This window comes from Citrus clementina, unplaced genomic scaffold (genome assembly GCF_000493195.1).
Source record: "Citrus clementina cultivar Clemenules unplaced genomic scaffold, Citrus_clementina_v1.0 scaffold_7, whole genome shotgun sequence".
NCBI lineage: Eukaryota > Viridiplantae > Streptophyta > Magnoliopsida > Sapindales > Rutaceae > Citrus > Citrus x clementina.
This window is the reverse complement of record NW_006262075.1, coordinates 19,151,863-19,168,758: the sequence shown is the minus strand read 5'-3', so window position 1 is coordinate 19,168,758 and position 16,896 is coordinate 19,151,863. Positions and strand designations below refer to the sequence as shown.

The 16,896-nt window shown below is 32.8% G+C and overlaps 2 protein-coding genes across 2 annotated transcripts; one reads left to right on the top strand and one right to left on the bottom strand.

Annotated features, from left to right (window-relative positions):
* Positions 1-1,967: 1,967 nt before the first annotated feature.
* Positions 1,968-6,413, top strand: LOC18037184 (protein CPR-5). Its single transcript, XM_006427989.2, has 5 exons — positions 1,968-2,461; positions 4,075-4,131; positions 4,363-4,398; positions 4,490-5,218; positions 5,607-6,413. The coding sequence occupies exons 1-5, from the start codon at positions 2,081-2,083 to the stop codon at positions 6,138-6,140; spliced, it is 1,737 nt and encodes a 578-aa protein (XP_006428052.1). The 5' UTR covers positions 1,968-2,080; the 3' UTR covers positions 6,141-6,413.
* A 294-nt stretch (positions 6,414-6,707) lies between these two features.
* LOC18036851 (protein HEAT INTOLERANT 4) lies at positions 6,708-12,430 on the bottom strand. The gene is made up of 14 exons (XM_006427984.2): positions 12,038-12,430; positions 11,278-11,316; positions 11,139-11,192; positions 10,953-11,016; positions 10,768-10,826; positions 10,542-10,666; positions 10,358-10,417; positions 9,711-9,769; positions 9,276-9,352; positions 9,083-9,121; positions 8,626-8,688; positions 8,493-8,540; positions 8,281-8,409; positions 6,708-7,101 (listed from the first exon to the last, which is right to left on the bottom strand). The coding sequence occupies exons 1-14, from the start codon at positions 12,218-12,220 to the stop codon at positions 7,054-7,056; spliced, it is 1,047 nt and encodes a 348-aa protein (XP_006428047.1). The 5' UTR covers positions 12,221-12,430; the 3' UTR covers positions 6,708-7,053.
* Positions 12,431-16,896: the final 4,466 nt, after the last annotated feature.

Sequence of the window (16,896 nt, the reverse complement as noted above, 5' to 3'; positions counted from 1 at the left end):
GTAAATATCAAATATTAAGAAGAAAATAAACTTAGTAGTCCTATTCCGATTGGGGTCCGGATCTAGACCCAAATAAGTATATAAGTTTAAATTTTAATAAAATTTAAATAATTAACTCAAGTCAACTTTACTTGTTCGAGAAGAATAAGTAAAGTCTCTTTTCATAAATTACAATAACCAAACGGCATGTCGTCGTGGAAGAAAATAAGAAGCCAACACGACGTACATCTAGAAAACCTCTAGACGACATGCAATCTTGATGAAAGCATCAAACGACAAGTCCTAATTGTATGAGCCAGTGCATGCTATTTGGGACATGTTATTTTCTAGGGAATGGGCATGCACCCGGTCATATGTTTAGTCCAGAGCAAAACGACATGTCACTCAAATACCTAACTTTATCAAAATTTCATGCATTAAAATACAATTGTATAAGATAAAGGAAAACTCCAAGTTGCAACTTTTTTGGGACTCTAATGTCCAAACTACCAAAAGAGAACGGGGTTTAAAAAGCAAAAATAAATTCATTGTGGATCCACCATTCTTTTAATCTTTTTTCAGTAAGCATCTTAAATGGATCATAAGAATCACTTATTGAATGCACAATTCAATCTAGTTGTATATTTTCTCGACATAATCTGCCATTAGAAATGCCCTTCCTTAAATACCAATGAATTATTTTCCTCCACATATTTCATCATTTAATTTTATAATTTCATAAGTATAGACTTACTTAAACAATAAAATTCGATAGATTGTTCCTTAGAGTTTTCTTTTGGACTAGTAATTCCTTAAACAGATATCTGTCTGAATTCTTTACCACACAAAGATAAATAAAAAGAGGGTTTTTACTAAAAATTAAACATCAAAATATTAAGTAGAAAATAAATTTGATAGTCTTCTTCTCATCCAAGTCTGAATCAAAATAAGTAAATAAGTTTAAATTATAATTAAATTGAAATAACTAATTAACTCAAATCAGTTTTACTTTTTTTTTTTGATAGATTGGTACGTGGGATCTCAAAATTCAAACTTGACTCAATTTGATTTTTTAGATAATTTTATCATTTTTGGTCAATTTTAACCTTAATTTTCTCAATAATCGTATCATTTTGAGTCAATTTGAAGCCTCAAATCGCACTGTGTTTATGTTGGATTCCTTGGTCGTGCCACAAACGCCCCCTGTAAACCATAGGTTTATGCTAAGAGAAAATATGGTAGAATAAAATTACAAAAAATAATTTTAAAAAATTAATAATTCCAAAAAAAATCAGGAATATTAAAATTTATAATAATTTTAGCATAAAAAAAGTGACAAATTAATTTTGAAAATGAATATGATCTTTCGCGGCCTTTAAAATTGTAATATATACAATTTTATTTGATAAAAAATATATGATATAATTTTTCCAAAATTTAATCATCTTATGAGCAGGTTAGCGAGTGGGGCCTCAAGATTCAAGCCTGATTCAATTAATAAACATGTGAGATTGATTTGATTGATTTGATAATATTGTCATTTAATGTCAATTTTAAACCTTAATTTGCTTAATAATTGTGTCATTTTAAGTTTATTTGAACCCTCAATTCGTATCACGTTTATGTTGGATTCATTGATTGCGTCACAAATGCAACATATAAGCTGTAGGTTCATGCTAAGAGAAAATATGGTAGAATAGTTTTGGGGTTTGATTTTTTTTCTCAAATCAAAATTGGAGAGAGTACATTTTGATTTATGGAAATATTAAAAAAATAAAAAAAGATAAATTGTTTGCAGAACCTTTCCAAAAAAATAATAATTTTTAAGAAGTTAATGATTCCATAAAAAAATCAAGAATTTTAAAATTTATAATAATTTTAAGCATAAAAAATAGTGATAAATAAATTTTGAAAAAGAATATCATACTTTTGTGGCCTGTAAATAGGAAAATTCCAAAAAAGAGTCACAAAGCAAACTGATGCTTCCGGTTTCCAATATCCAAAGGTAAGTTTTACGAAAGTCGAATATTTTTCAACCTCCCACGCTCCCTTATATTTGCATGATTCTAAAAAATGACCCCATCCGCGTTTCTCTTCTTTCATGGACACCCCTCGGCCGCCTTCTTCTTCTTCTTCTCCTCCTCCTCCCCCTTCTCCGCGATGCCAGCAATCCACTACATGCGTCTCCACAGAAAACCCTTTAAACCCATTTGCCATTGATCCCAATCCAACAGTCGACGGTTCTTCGGCCCCCGAAAAACGCGTCCGCTATGAAAAGAAGAAGAAAAATAGATTTTTTAAAGACGCGGCATCATCTTCGTCTTCTCGCCCTTCTTGTTTCGCGCGGAGCGGCACGCGCGTCGCGTCCAGAAGGCGAAGTATGAGAGTTGACCGGCTCGGTCCGATTCGAAGGAGCGAGGGCGGTGGTGTTGAGGCCATTGCGCTTCCTCTGGGAATGTCCTTTGCTGCTGTTGTTGCTCAGGTTACTTCAAGTTCCTATTCTTTTGAAGTTATTTTATGATTTTTGTTTGGCTATTTTATTGGTGATTTAAAGGTTGAGTCTTTACGGCAATTTAGAGTTTTGGGCAGCCAAAGTTATGTTACTGAGTTTGGAAGTCTTGATTTTTAGGGGATGATTATTGATAGATTTGGGTCATATTTGCTGATTGTTGGTTTGTTGAAATTTATGTTTAGAATTGTGACTTGGAGTTGGAGATCTCGAAAAAGTTTACATTTTGAGTTGATTTGAGGTTATTTAGCTTTACCTGCCTTTGAAGTTTTCTGCTAAATTGAGATAGAGCTATAAAATCCAAATGAGTAGCTTTAATGACAATGTAACTCTAAGAAGGGTAATGGAATACTTATTATTTGCTTTTTCTGTAGTTTATATATGATAATTAGTCATTAATATTCTCTACCTAATTTGATTAAAGGAAGTGAGTAACGACTAGCATCAATTTTATCATATGAGTAGAGTAGACCTTGTATGATACAGTGGATGTGTCCAGAATCTTGTGCAAGTCTTTTGCTTTTTGTTTATTTACTTTTTCATCCAGGGAAGAAGTTTTTTGGGGGGGGGGAGTGGTGGAAAGCTAAGTTTCAAATCTTCTTGCCATTTGCATTCGTCGTTTATTTTGTGGAGGAGATCATGAAAATGAGATCATTGACAGCAAGCATTTGCCATGAAATGTTTTCATCTTTCTACGGGTGTGGATTGTATGCAGAGGTTTAGATGAAGACTGTTGTGTTTTTGGAAACATGTTTCTGGTGAAGTAGCAGCTGCATAATATGTCTTCTCCGACATATTATGTTGAGTATAAAACTCATTCTGGTGCAAAATATCAAATATTATATTGTATGAGAGGTTAATCAAGTGGTCAAGCCTGTGGTTTGCTTCCACAAGGTCTGGGATTGATTTTTCAAGGCTATCTACCTAGTGAAAAGCCACGAGTTTCCTGTTCCCGAGAGTGTAGGGTTCACTGGGTGCCTAGCTTTAAACTTGAGTTAACTAAGTTGGTTCGGGGTAATTTCTGGGCTATCCAAAAAAAGTAAAAAATTTATTTTGGTAATCTACGATAATTGAAATCTTAGATGCTCCTTTTTCTTGTTAGTGATCTTCCTTAAAAGTTTGTGTATCTCTTATTTCTTTGAAAAACTTATTTATGATTTCTCTTATCACTGTATTTCCATTTTATGAAATGAAGACTGTTGGGGATTGGGTATTTCCATGCCTATTCTATTCCTGATTTAATGCGAATCAGTTTACAACTGCTCAGGTATAAAAGAAGTAGTGGAGCTTGACACTAGTGACTCAGATGTGCCTCACTCCTTGAAGCATCTGTGTTTGCATTTAGAACCAATGTCTGAGGCTCAAGCCATTGTTTTTGAATCTTGGCTCTGGGCAAGGCAGAGGTGTGAGTTTCACACAGTTCTTAAGTGCTAGTCGTAGTTGTCTTATGACTGCTGCAGACTAACATTTATTGTTTCTCAAAATTCTTATGTAAAAGACAATTTTGATTTCTTTACTTTTTACTTTTAGGATTGATGTTATTATTTTTCAATTAATATTGTAAATCTGGTACTTTTTTATTCTAGGTTCTGGAGAGAAAAGATGCGGCTGGTGATACGATGTCCATTGATCATCTTTCAAGGGTATAATTCCAGTTTCCAATGAGACTAAGAAGTTAAACTCTTTTAAGTTTTACTTTTGCAGTCATTTACCATAGTATCTTATAACTGTTATTTCACTTGCCAAGTCTATTTGAAAATTTTAGCGGAGCCTCATTTATATTCTTCACTCTTTTTTTTATCATTTGGTTTTTTGATGCTGTTGGTGTTCAGATAGTCACTAAAACGCTCTTAAATTTATGAACTTACTTGCAGGTCTGCACTTCAGCTGTCAGAGAATCTTTAACCAATGTAAGCAACAACTTATATTGCTGATTGAGAAGATCAAGATTCTTAAGTGATACAAATGTGCCCACGTTTTTTACCATCTTTGCGGTGGCAGGTGTTTGGGGACAAGTTTAATTATTTTGCAAGGAACTTTGAGAAATCATTTGGGAGCACATTGAGGACTCTTAGATTGATTAATGAGTCATCCACAAGTAAGGGGCGATACCACTTAAAGAACCAAGGTCTGTCGATTTTGGATGTGGCTTCAAATGAAGTTGGTAGCACAAGCCCTTGTGGTGTTAATTATTGTCACTCAGAGACAGAATTGCCTACTATTGAAACTGAAGATGTTTTGTCTGCGGCTGAAGAAGTACAAGAGCAAATAGCAGCGAACTTTATTAGTAAGGAACTTGCACTGCACGGTGAAAACAACCAACTGGCTTGTGCCTCTTCTGGCAGATTAGGTTCTGTAATCAATCAGAACGTGCTAAGTACAATGGAGAAATCTGTTGTGGAACAAGTCCGTTCAAATGACCTCAAGGCATTGGAACTCAATCTTGCAATGCAAAAAATGAAGTTGAAAGAGACCCAGTTGGCACTCAACCTTGATTCAAATCATTTGGAGAGGTCAAAACTAGCTATGGGTATATCCAAGGCATCCTTTAAAGCTGAAAAATTCAAGAATCAAGTAGAAGACACGAGACATGCGGAGCTGCTTACAAAATGCATAGACTGTCTTGTTGCTGGTATAGTGATCATGTCAGCCTCCCTCTCGTATGCTGCTTATGTCTATTCGTATAGAAAGATTTCTGAAGCTACGACTGCCTGTACACCTTCACCCCAGGTAAGGACTGTTTCTTCATTCTTGCTTCAACTGATTTACTGCTTCTGATTCAAACAATCATTTGTTTTCTATGTCATGAACATAATTAAATTTCATGCACTTGCTTTACTTTAGGCCTGTTTAACTGTTGATAAGCTTCAGATTTAGCCTTTAGGCCTGGTTACAAATTAGATTTTGATCTTGTAACTGCATTTTGATTTCATTTGGGAGATCCAGAATCCTGCTTTAGTTATATGCTGAATAACAAGTGCAGAATGTTTTAGAATTTCTTGCTCCTATACTCTCTCAAACTAATTAAGCAGCTCTTAGGCTTAGAGATGTCTCCCCCATTGCCTATAACAATTTTTATTCTTGTTAACGAAATGATGGTGCTTTTAATTTTTTGCAGGCAACCAAGTCTTGGTGGATCCCAATTACAGTCTCATCTTTCAATTCAGGGTTGAACACTCTCAAGTGCCAAGTTCAAGTAATGAGCCGAATGATATTTGGTTTCTTAATGATTCTTGCAATTGCATACTTGCTTCACCAGCGTGGAGCAACTTCAAGACACAGTATGCCGATCACTTCAATCCTGTTGCTCTTAGGAATTGTCTGTGGCTTTGCCGGCAAGCTTTGTGTAGACATGCTTGGAGGCAGCGGATATCTATGGCTCCTACACTGGGAGACTCTCTGCTTGCTGCATTTCTTTTCAAACAGCTGTACCTCACATTTGTTCCAAGTCCTTCATGGGCCGGTCAATGTCTGTCAAGGGGCAGAAAGAAAAACAATGGTTCCATACTGGGTACGAAGATCCCTGTTTTATTTTACTCTGCTTTTCATTATACCATTAGTATGCGGCCTCATGCCTTTTGCAAGCCCAAGTGAATGGAAAGAACACTTCTCACTGCTAGTTTTAGATTATCAGTCATCTATGCATGATTGAAGCTGGAGTTTGGTGTGATGCAAAGATCTATGTATTCTTTTACCATCTGAAAAGGTTGATTTATCAGTAATTGGTGTAAATTAGTCTTCTGTTCTTGTACTGTTTATCAGGATGCCCAATTTTGTTTGGCCTGATTAATGCCATGTGCGCAGCTTTGTTTCTTGTAACAGTAAATTATGAGATCTGTCTCATGTTTGAACTAAACTGGCACTAGCAAGGCCCCAGACAAGCTTGATATTGTAGTTCTTGGAATGCAGTTGTGTTAACTATTCAGATAGCGAACTCCATTTCATGTATCATTAATTTGTTTCAGTACGCTATAACATGAGATTGATTCAAACAGAAGTCCCAACAGTCAACAGAAACAGGGAAGAGAGTAGGCAATAAAGTTGAATCCCCGGTCCAAATCAATTGATGTTAACAAGCAGGCAGAATAATATGAACCGCACAGAAAATGCTCATACAATTTGCAGCAAAAAATTATTGAACCGGTTCTTTCATTTATTGTGTTCAAAATTTCAACTTAATGCATACATAGCAATTTTTCTAAGAGGGAACAAGAATAAGTAATGAACGGAAAACCCGAACAAATTTGAGCAAGAGGAAAATTCAACTCCTGAAGCTCAAGTAAACTTTAAAATTTGGAAAAGCCCCACCAATGCATCTTACAGATTTCTCCTATGGTAACATGAACGTTCTGAACTGGTTTATCTAAAAGCTCTGAAACTACAAATTTTACATATTTCTTCCGAGACAGCTAGAGTGACCTAAGAAATGATGTGATGGGGCACGAAGGCATGCCCCCAACGTCTTTGATGACAAACAAAATCGTTGAGCAATGGACACACTTTTTGGAAGCCAGAGAAGACTTCGATATCTGTGTTATACAATTGTTGAGAGAATGCTCAATCAATTATAGAACCTCGTGAGCTTTACCATAGTATCTGTTTATGAAAGGAGCCTGCAAAGAAAAATTATGACACAGCAAAAGAATTAATTGAAGACACCGGTAGTGTAGCATAGTTACTTCTGTAAAAACAGCAAAGGCAATGCATTCTAGCAGATCAAGAAGACTCAGTTCAAAAATGGTCGACAACAGTTTTGTGCACATTGAACATCAAAGAGGCCATCCCATAGTTTTGAAAAAAATGAAATAAATAATGAAAATGCATGTTTTCAAGAAAACTTCCTAATTTCAGGAGGTGTGAATCTATCTACTTAACAATGATTTCAGATGATAAAACAATGATTACTTGAATTTAAATAGGATGCAATATGAAATGTGTCACAAATGCAATGCATTAGATATATTTCATATAGCACAAGATATTTTTATCCTTCAGAAACAAAAGGGCAAGTGTGTGTCCCCTTCTTCATTTTCCCTTTGGGATTTTAGTTTAATACAAAAGTGGATCCCCTTTCTCCTCAATAACTAAATGGCATTATGAAAAAAATTCAAGTAAACTTCAAATCAAGCAGAAAATCCAAAGTTAAGAAAAGGATAATAAATAATTTGCTAGCAGGTTGCCTAAGGTACAATCTAAAAGCAAGATGTACCAAGGAAAAAATGGTCCTGAGGATTATATCAATGAGAAGACCATTTGAAGTAAAGGAGGTATCAAAAGCTATGTTTTTCCCCCCCTCTTTTTTCATCTTTTGGATCAAGTGCACAAGAGACTTAAAACTTTTTTCATCTAGAGCTGAACTCCATGTGTTATCGATTCTTAGAATCGCATTTCCAATGTGTGCAAAATATTGACATATTCAAGAAGTAAAAGGCAAAAAAGGTATAGAAATACTACGGGTAAAACTTAGGTACAGAATTTGATGAACAGACACACTCAAACTCAAGACTTCATAAAACAAGCTAGTCGACTACATTGACAGAAATCATCTGAATTGACCAGATTAACGTAAAACCACATCATGATTGGAAAATTTTCAACTGTGGAAATAAAATATCAAATTAAAGAAGCAATCTCCCTTGATATGCAAACATATCGTTACCAAACTCAACAAAGTATTATTGCATATAGAATCAATGTCACTTTTGAAGTTCAAAGAGCCAGAGACACGAGATTGAGAATCTAAAAGATTCTGTGCATGAGGTATATAAGAAGCAGCGATCTTACAACTTTACCTTAACATTTGATACATCTGGTGTATCCGGTGTCTTCACAGGATAGAACTTGTAAAACCTCATACTCTCAAAAGCTGCTTTAGTCTCCTCACTCATTTCTTCGATGGCTTTTCTCCGTGCCTCCTTTGCCTACAAAACATGAACTTTGAAAGACTTGGATAAACCAAGGAAACAGTTCTATATCACAAGAGTATCTACAAGCAATAAAATACCTCTCGATTAGCTTTCTTCGCTTCACGAACTTTCTCTTTTACAAAATCCTGACAACAAAAAGGAAAGAAACCATCAGCGACTCCATAAAAAAGTAAATCTATTAGTCACTTTCAAAAACATTATTAGAGTTACCTTAAAAGCATCCTTTTGATCTTCAGCTAATGCCTCTTCCTCAACCAGCTTATCAGTGAACTCCTACAGCTCATAGATACATTTACCAATCAGTTTTCTTCTATGTTTTCATCCTTTAAGGGAGAGGGAGCATAAAAATAACAAAAAGTATTTCAGCAATAACATTATGCTTAACTCCATCCTCCACATGTAGCAAAACCAAAGAAATAGAGCAAAAAACCCCAGGTTTGACCAGATCAGTAAACAAAATGCTGTGACAGGATTATGGCAAGAGATTAAATCAATGGCAACCCATCCAAGACCCTATGCTTTAAAGGGATCCCCACACTGAGAGGTAGACAAGTATCAATGGGTTGTTGAACTATGGCCATAATGTTAACCACTACACACTGCACCAACTTCACATCCAAAGTCATTCAGATTATGCCAAACAAAACCATAAAGGATAAGTCCATACATCAACTTCGTCGAATTCCCAATCAAACTCGCAGACAACCTGCAGGAATAAAGGGGTAAAAATGATCAAATTACATATATTTGCTTTATTCATTACCATAAAGGTAGCATGATGTATTTTCTAATATAATCACATGAATCATCAAAATCCAAAAATTGATGTCTATCGGTTATATTTTTCAACATAAACTTACAGGAGGTTCTACTGGAAACATTATCTGAACCACAGTGCTTTGCTCAAATTCATCTTCCTTGAATGGCTGGTAGAAATCTGTCAAAATATAATGATGTCAAGAAGCTGCTAAAGTGCCACACGAAGTAGCGGTAATATATAATGAATCACCATCAAAGCAATATATTCCTTGCCATATCAAAACAAATTACAGCTGATGTTAATTACAAGCATTTTCTCGAAACAGTGGTTGTCATATCAACAATTTTCACAGTACTACAAAGTAAATGTTGCCTTTTTCTTTTTCTTTTTTTCTCGTTTCTTCACTATCACTTGTCCTTTCAATGGTGGCAGCCCATTAGAGTAAAATTCACCACGTAGTCAACCACAATAAGTAGTCAAGCACCATAAAATCTATAATGCAGCAATGAACATCAAAGTTTAACTCTATACTCACAAGGTAGGCAATATTCAAATTTCTTAAGGCGGTCCACCTTCAAATGTCTCAAAGCAGACCTGCAGAATAGAAAGCAATTTAAATAAGTAATCATTATACAAACATGAAACATCCTAATATTTGCCAAAAGAATTCAGTAGTAGCAAACCAGAAGTCTATTCCTTATCAAACTGATAGACTTGATATGCATGAAAATTTTATATTGTTAAAATTAAGAAACAATTTTGAGAGAATAAAGTATGATATGATAAGTGAAACTTCGTATAGAGGAGTTATGTATTCTGAACGGGTGAACAATGTGGGAAAGTAAAAAAGTTACCTAGCTGAAAGAAAGCCTCTGGTGAATTAAAGAGCCAAGTCTGATAGGTTATTTCAGGATACAACATAAATGTAATAGCTTATTCTTTCAATGAATAGTGTAAACTAGCTCATGAAAGCTTCATAGTCTACTGCATATACAGTCAAATTATAATGAACATTAAACAAGATTTTTTTTTTCTATAAAATATGTTAACATCAATTTGTAGTCAAGTGTGTTGCAAAATCACATCCTTATACCTCTGTCCCATTTAAAAATCAGTCAATTCCTCTACAACATATTTAAAATAAATAAATAAAAGAGAGAAAGTGAAAACACAACTTTTTACCTTCTTTGAGTGCAGCTCAGAATAAAAATTTGAGATTTCAACCTTTCAACTTGTCGGTCTCTGCAGAGGAATTACATTATACAATGACATCAAAATTATATGAAATAATCCTTATGATGAGTAGAGAGAAACAGTTCAAAAAACTACTTCGAAATGAACGGCAAAAAAATGCTGTTTTAGATACCTCTTCTCAAGAGGTATATATGGAACCCAGTCCATCTTCATTTCTTTCATTGGAACTATTTCTTCCACCTCTCTCTGAACTGATTTAATACCTATCTTATCAGAAGGTGGGAAAGGAGATACAACCTGAAACAAGAAATACCAATATTCAAATACGCATGATAGCAAAATAGAGCTGTTTTTGGCAAACTTAACACACAAAAAGGCAGCCACATGAACAGACTTACAGCAACCACCACAGGTATGCAGACAATTTTGTTTTTATTCTCATATGGTACCAATTGAGCTGCAAGGACATAGAACTTGATCAAAATTTAGCATCTATAAACATAATTTCCATACTCCATTATGTACATTTGTGAACAGAATAGAAATGCCACCCAAAAAAGCCAACAAGTTGTCAGCCACTTACGCTCTGTACAACCGAAGAGATAAACTTTCTTCCCATAAAGTACTCCCCCTTCTTCAAAAGCATCCTGACCGCACAATTAAAAATAAATTCATCACATACTCTCCAATTGGTTCACCAAAAAAGAATACCCCAAAGAGCAAATCTATAAACATAAAAACGTAGAGAAATGATGGTTTAATGCCTTACTTCTAGATTTGAGAAGTTCCACTTGAATTGGTAGACTGAATCCAATTGATCCCACTGGCAAGCAAAAGTACTTACTAGATTATATAAAGAGAGCAAGTGAACAACGTTTGTAACGTGTAAACAAAATTATCAAACTAACCTCCGTTCCAACAGGGAACACCTCCTTCCACAAATCTTCCTACATAACATAAAACAAACAATTCCAATCAGTAAAAGAAAACATGGTAAAATGCAAAACCACTACGTACGAGTGCGTGAGCACACTTCTCTAGATTAAAGAGTAATAATACTTCCCTAGCTGAGAAATTACCTTAACTACATGGATACATAAAAGATAAGAAAACAAAATAATATCATATTTTCTAATTTAACTTCCCTTTTATTATTATTTTTTAACTTTTATGCTGCCTAATTTAATAAAAAAAGCACTTGCACAATAGCATTTAATTCACAAAGCCATTGAAACCTAATGCACATATTCACTTTCCAAACCTAACAAGCTTCCTAAATTTCTATTTTTCTGACTTCTCCTTTCATAAACATAAAACACAAGTCGACACTTAGTTCCAATGGCTTCATCCAATGTAACTTTTCTGATTGAAATTGTTTTATATCTTTTGCAGATACTAATTCATTAACAATGCACTTCAAGAACAGCAATCCAATTCACAGACATTGATACCTACACGCAACTGTTCCATTTCGAAAAGCTCAAAATATTTTTAACAGCCTTTAATTTCCTAAAATTTGTGTCAGAAACCTAATAATTACTCCAAAAAATACAAAACAAACAACAAACTTTTCACAGCGTCAAACGAATGCGTCACCGGAGAAAAAAAACGTCAGCACAGAACGAAACCAAACAGCGGCAAATGACAGCAAGAAACAACAAAATTTACCATGTTGCGTTGATCTTCGAAGTACTCAGGCTCGGTCTCCGGCTTGGAAGCCTTGACACGCTTAGCTCGATGAGCTTTGCTGGTCTTTTGCTGCTCGTCTTCCTCCTTGTGATTCTCTTGCGAAGAAGAAGAAGCTTTTGCTGCTGCTGCAGCCGCTCCCTTTCGCTTAGCTCCCTTCCTCATTGTGCTGTGAAGTTACGGAGAGAGAGAGAGAGAGAATCTATGCGTAGAGAGAGGAAGTAGGGTTTTTTAAAAATAGATCCGAATTTGAATTTTAGAGAGAGAAATGGAGAGTGAATTGGCTGTTTCTTGTTTATATAAAGGGTTTCATTTTAATTTTGATTTTGGGCGTGGAATTCACGCGGACTCTTCTTGGTTTGAAGAGCGAGACAGAGCAGAGAAGCGTGAAAATTTTTATTTTGGATAATAAAGTGTAGGTCCATGGCTTCTAATATATAATAATATCACCCTCTTCAAACAGCATTCTAAGTTTTTTCATCCCAAGCAATTATTAATGGCAAAAGTTTATACTACCCATTAATACGCATAAAACCCACACGATAAAAATGATTATTGGGTCGATCATATCATTGATGGATCAACTTATTAAAACTCATTCCATAAGGAGTCAGATTTAGAGTTTAAGATTAAAAATTCATTTCACCCCCGTTACCCATTAATATGTAATATTAATGAGTAACGGGTGAAATTTAAAATGTAATATTAAAATTGATTATTTATGTAAACTTATGACAAATCCTAATTTTTTTAATATTTATTGTAAAATTTATAACCTACATTTGTATCTTCTCATGAACATGATTTTATTTTTATAATTTTTTTCTTCTAGAATTTTAATCAATGATATCGGTGCCTATAACTAACGAAAAATGCTACGTGTAGAAAAAGATAAGAGAAAGATGATATAAATAAAGAAGAAATTGGAAGAGAGAGGGTGGGTGGGTAGAGAGAGAGAGGATAAATTTTTCTCATCTTTTTTCTCATTTTTCTCTACACCAAGCACAGTTCCTAACTAAATATTTGATTTTTTGTACATTATTTGATGATGTTAAACATTAAGCATATTAATAGTTTCTTTTATTTGGTATTATATTCTTAAGATATAATACCAAAAATAGCGGGTTAAATGGGTCAATTCAAAAAAGATGATAATGATAAAAAAAAAAAAATGGGTACGAATTCTCATTTTTCAACCCAATAAAATAATAGGTGGGTTCAAATATATGTAATTTAACACGACATGGTAAGAATACCACACAAAACTATTTAAACACGACCCATTGTCAAGGCCTACAAGTGATGAAACAAGGTGGCATATGCCTATTAAAATGTAAATTCAAAATTACTTATTATTATTTATTATCATCTCAATCAATAAATGTCATTTCTACTACTGTGGATACAAATCCATGATTAAAAAAAAAAAACACAAACCTTCCTCGGATTCATCATGAGTCTACATTTTTTGCCCAATAGTCATTCTTATAAAAGAATAAATAAATTAAAACAGAGATCTAGACTTTTACTAAATGATGAATTCATTTTAGATTGTAATTAGTATAATTAATTGAAATAAAAGAATTTTTCTTTAAATAAGCAAACAAGTACCTTAAAAAAAATTAACTATTTTTCTATGATGAGAGGTTCAAATATTGAAGAAGAATTAGTGGTGTAGAGTATGAGATAGAGATTAGAGATAGCGGGTAATGTGATTACGTTGATTTTAGTAATTTAGATGGTAGTAAAAAATATAAATATTTTTGGAATTAAATAAAATTATAAGGTTATTAAATGGTTATCGCTACTCTCTTAACATCACAAATATGAATATAATTTATTTTCTTTATTTTTATCATTTTAGAGGGATATTTGTTCCGAACTCTAAATCACAAAATTTATATTTTGTTCCTTAATTGTTCATTTTCAATGACCTATCAATATAATAGTAAGGGAACATATGAACAAGTTATAATAATATCATTTGAATTAGTTAAATCCCTTCAGTTGAAGTAAGAGATATAAAAAATTTAAACATAGCTCGCACGGGTAAAATTCAACACCGTATGTAATGTTTAAATTGAAGAAGAAAATTAATGATGCACTTATTTGTAATTTCTCAAAATCTCAGGGTAGAATGTTATTATACTATTTTGATTTATCTTTTGAAATTTCAAACAATGTTTCTATCTTTTGTATAAACAGTACGTGTGGCGGGTCTAAACAAAACCAGGCGGCGGGGGTTGAGGTGTGTCGGTATTGTTGAAAGGCTTGTGCTATGTGGATCCTAACTGGTCCCCGGCCTCAGCTTTTATCACTAATAAATTTCTCATTATCTAATTTCTCGTTATATTATTATATTTTTGTTATGAGTGATGATATGACCATAAATTTTTGTTATAAATTTATCTTGTATAAATTAATTTGACATTAATTCATTGGTTAAATGAAAATACAAAATAATAAAAATAGATAATATGGACCAAGAGATATTTAATTCAACTAATTTTGTAATGCCACATTAGTTTATACAAACTAAATTCGTACAAGAGTTTGTGATTATATTATTACTCTTTTGTTATTAATTAGTCTTTTTTTTTGTCATAAACTAGTATGTACACATAAAAAATAAAACTTGTCTCGTTTTCATAATACTTAATACATTTTGATACTATATTTTATAATACTATTCTCATTTTCAAATACTTTTTTATTTAGTTTTATTATAAATTAAATAAATCATAAATAAGAATATATGTTTTGATATAAATAAGAAATTAATAATAAGATATATTTCTTATACTTTTTCTTATTTTTAATTTTTTTTTCTTACATAAATATATAATTTATATTCACAAACTCAAATATCAATCAAATAACTTATTTATCCATCCTTTTGTTTAAATTTTTTGTACTTGAATATTATAAAAAATAGTATGAGGTAACAAGGATACAAAAATAATAGACATCAATAATTGGTTTATGTTGACAAATGAGAAACTAACTTTAGCATATAAAACAAGCCCATAAAAAGAAATGGCAGTGCCCATGAGACCAAACCCAATTTGGAAACTCCTCGCGTGGGGCCGCGCCGCCCTGCTTGCTTCTACACTCACTATACTCACACCAATCCGACCAGAAGTGAATGGAAATAATGAGAAGTGACTAAATTCGCATAATTTTTATTAAGTTTCTTGATATTGCTTATTATATTGTTAGATTCTTTTAAGGCACCAACTATGTTAGAAATATTATAAGGTAAATTGCGTTTTTATAACTACATGATTAAAATTATAATATATTTTTTTATTATTTATTATTTTACGTGTGGGGTTATAATTTGTTCTCTACCTTATAACAGCTTCAAGGTAGTCATTGCGTTCTTTTAATTGGGTTCGCTCCATTTGTCCTTTTGCCTTCATCTTTGTCACTTATTTGCTATTTCTTGGATGAGACCATGATGTTCAAAAAAACTTTTAACGAAAAAATTTTAATTGTTTGGTTGTTCGATGATATATTTTAGTAAAATTTATAAAAGTATTTTAGAAGATAAGTTTTTAAGTTATGTTATGAAACGAATGAAACAAGAATTTAATAAATAATTCAAATTTTAGACAATTTAATTTAAAAAAAAACTCTCTAACCTCTACTCTCAAAATTTAAAAATTTGAATTTTACTAGTAGACACAAAATAGCATAGTTTATTTAATCTCTCAAATTTCTATTGTTGTTTAGTTTTGTTTTAAGTAGAGTTTTTAAAGATTAAAAAAAAATGATCATTAGATAAGTCATATCAAATAAGCATCAATTATATTCCTCTTTCTTTCTCTTCAGATTTCAACACTTCATCCCCAACCATGACATTCTCAAAAAAAATTATATAATTTTCGTTGTTTCGTTCTCCTCCATTTTTTCTACATGAATATGATCAATATGATGGAAATAATGCATCTTAAAGATTAATCTTTATTAATGGTGCATTAAGTCACTGAATTATGGAAACGTAATCTCCTATGTTAAGATAATGCATATCTTAAAGGATTTGATTCTCTGTATCCAAACCGATTGTATAACAAATGTAACCAAATCAAAGTGAATTTTCATGATATCCCAAATTCTATCGGGAGAGTTCTCGTTCACACACGTGTGCTTATAGCATATGTCGAAGAAATTTTTTTGCACGTGGTCAAATTTCCAAAGTGAGGAAACAGACCAAAAGGTGAAATAGAGTTTCACTTGTAGCTAGTGCCGCTCTTACAGTAAAAAATGAGCAATTCTCAACGCATTAATTTGGAGGTATGATATGTCATTTTGACTTTTGAGTGTAAAATTTTTAGTGGACTTTTCATCAATTATGAAGGAGCATGCTTCCTTACAAACTTAGTCGTTGGTTCCACTTAAGCCCACGATCGGATACTGTTTATATGAGAGAACTGTACCTTACAGATGCTATAAGGTTGTCCTCTCCCAAATATAAATTATGAATTCAAAGTGATATTATAAGTCAGATAAAAATTATTACTTCTTGTAACAATAGAATAGAAAATATGCGAAAACCCTTTGATTGTTAAAAAGAATAATAAGGGTGCGCTTGAAATTGAGGTTGAGTAGCTGTATCTTAAAACTTACAGCATTAAAATATTTGATAAACACTAACTATTATAGTTTGAAAGTTATATTAATATGATTTTTCCCTTATACGATAGAAACTCTATTATATTTTTAATAATTTTGTCAAAATTACTATTTAAAATTTATAATTATTACATATTATTAACGTGTGCTTATTACATATGTCGAAGAAAAGTTTTTAGATACGGGCGCCCCGGGAGTATAGGCGT

Bases quoted from the DNA above. Each gene is read 5' to 3' on its own strand.
- LOC18037184 (XM_006427989.2), top strand. From the start codon at position 2,081: ATGGACACCCCTCGGCCGCCTTCTTCTTCTTCTTCTCCTCCTCCTCCC. The intron at 4,399-4,489 runs GTAAGCAACAAC...TTGCGGTGGCAG, and splicing joins TCAGAGAATCTTTAACCAAT to GTGTTTGGGGACAAGTTTAA. The intron at 5,219-5,606 runs GTAAGGACTGTT...AATTTTTTGCAG, and splicing joins CCTGTACACCTTCACCCCAG to GCAACCAAGTCTTGGTGGAT.
- LOC18036851 (XM_006427984.2), bottom strand. From the start codon at position 12,220: ATGAGGAAGGGAGCTAAGCGAAAGGGAGCGGCTGCAGCAGCAGCAAAA. The intron at 10,667-10,767 runs GTAAGTCTGTTC...TTCTTGTTTCAG, and splicing joins GCATACCTGTGGTGGTTGCT to GTTGTATCTCCTTTCCCACC. The intron at 9,122-9,275 runs GTAAGTTTATGT...TTATTCCTGCAG, and splicing joins TGTTTCCAGTAGAACCTCCT to GTTGTCTGCGAGTTTGATTG.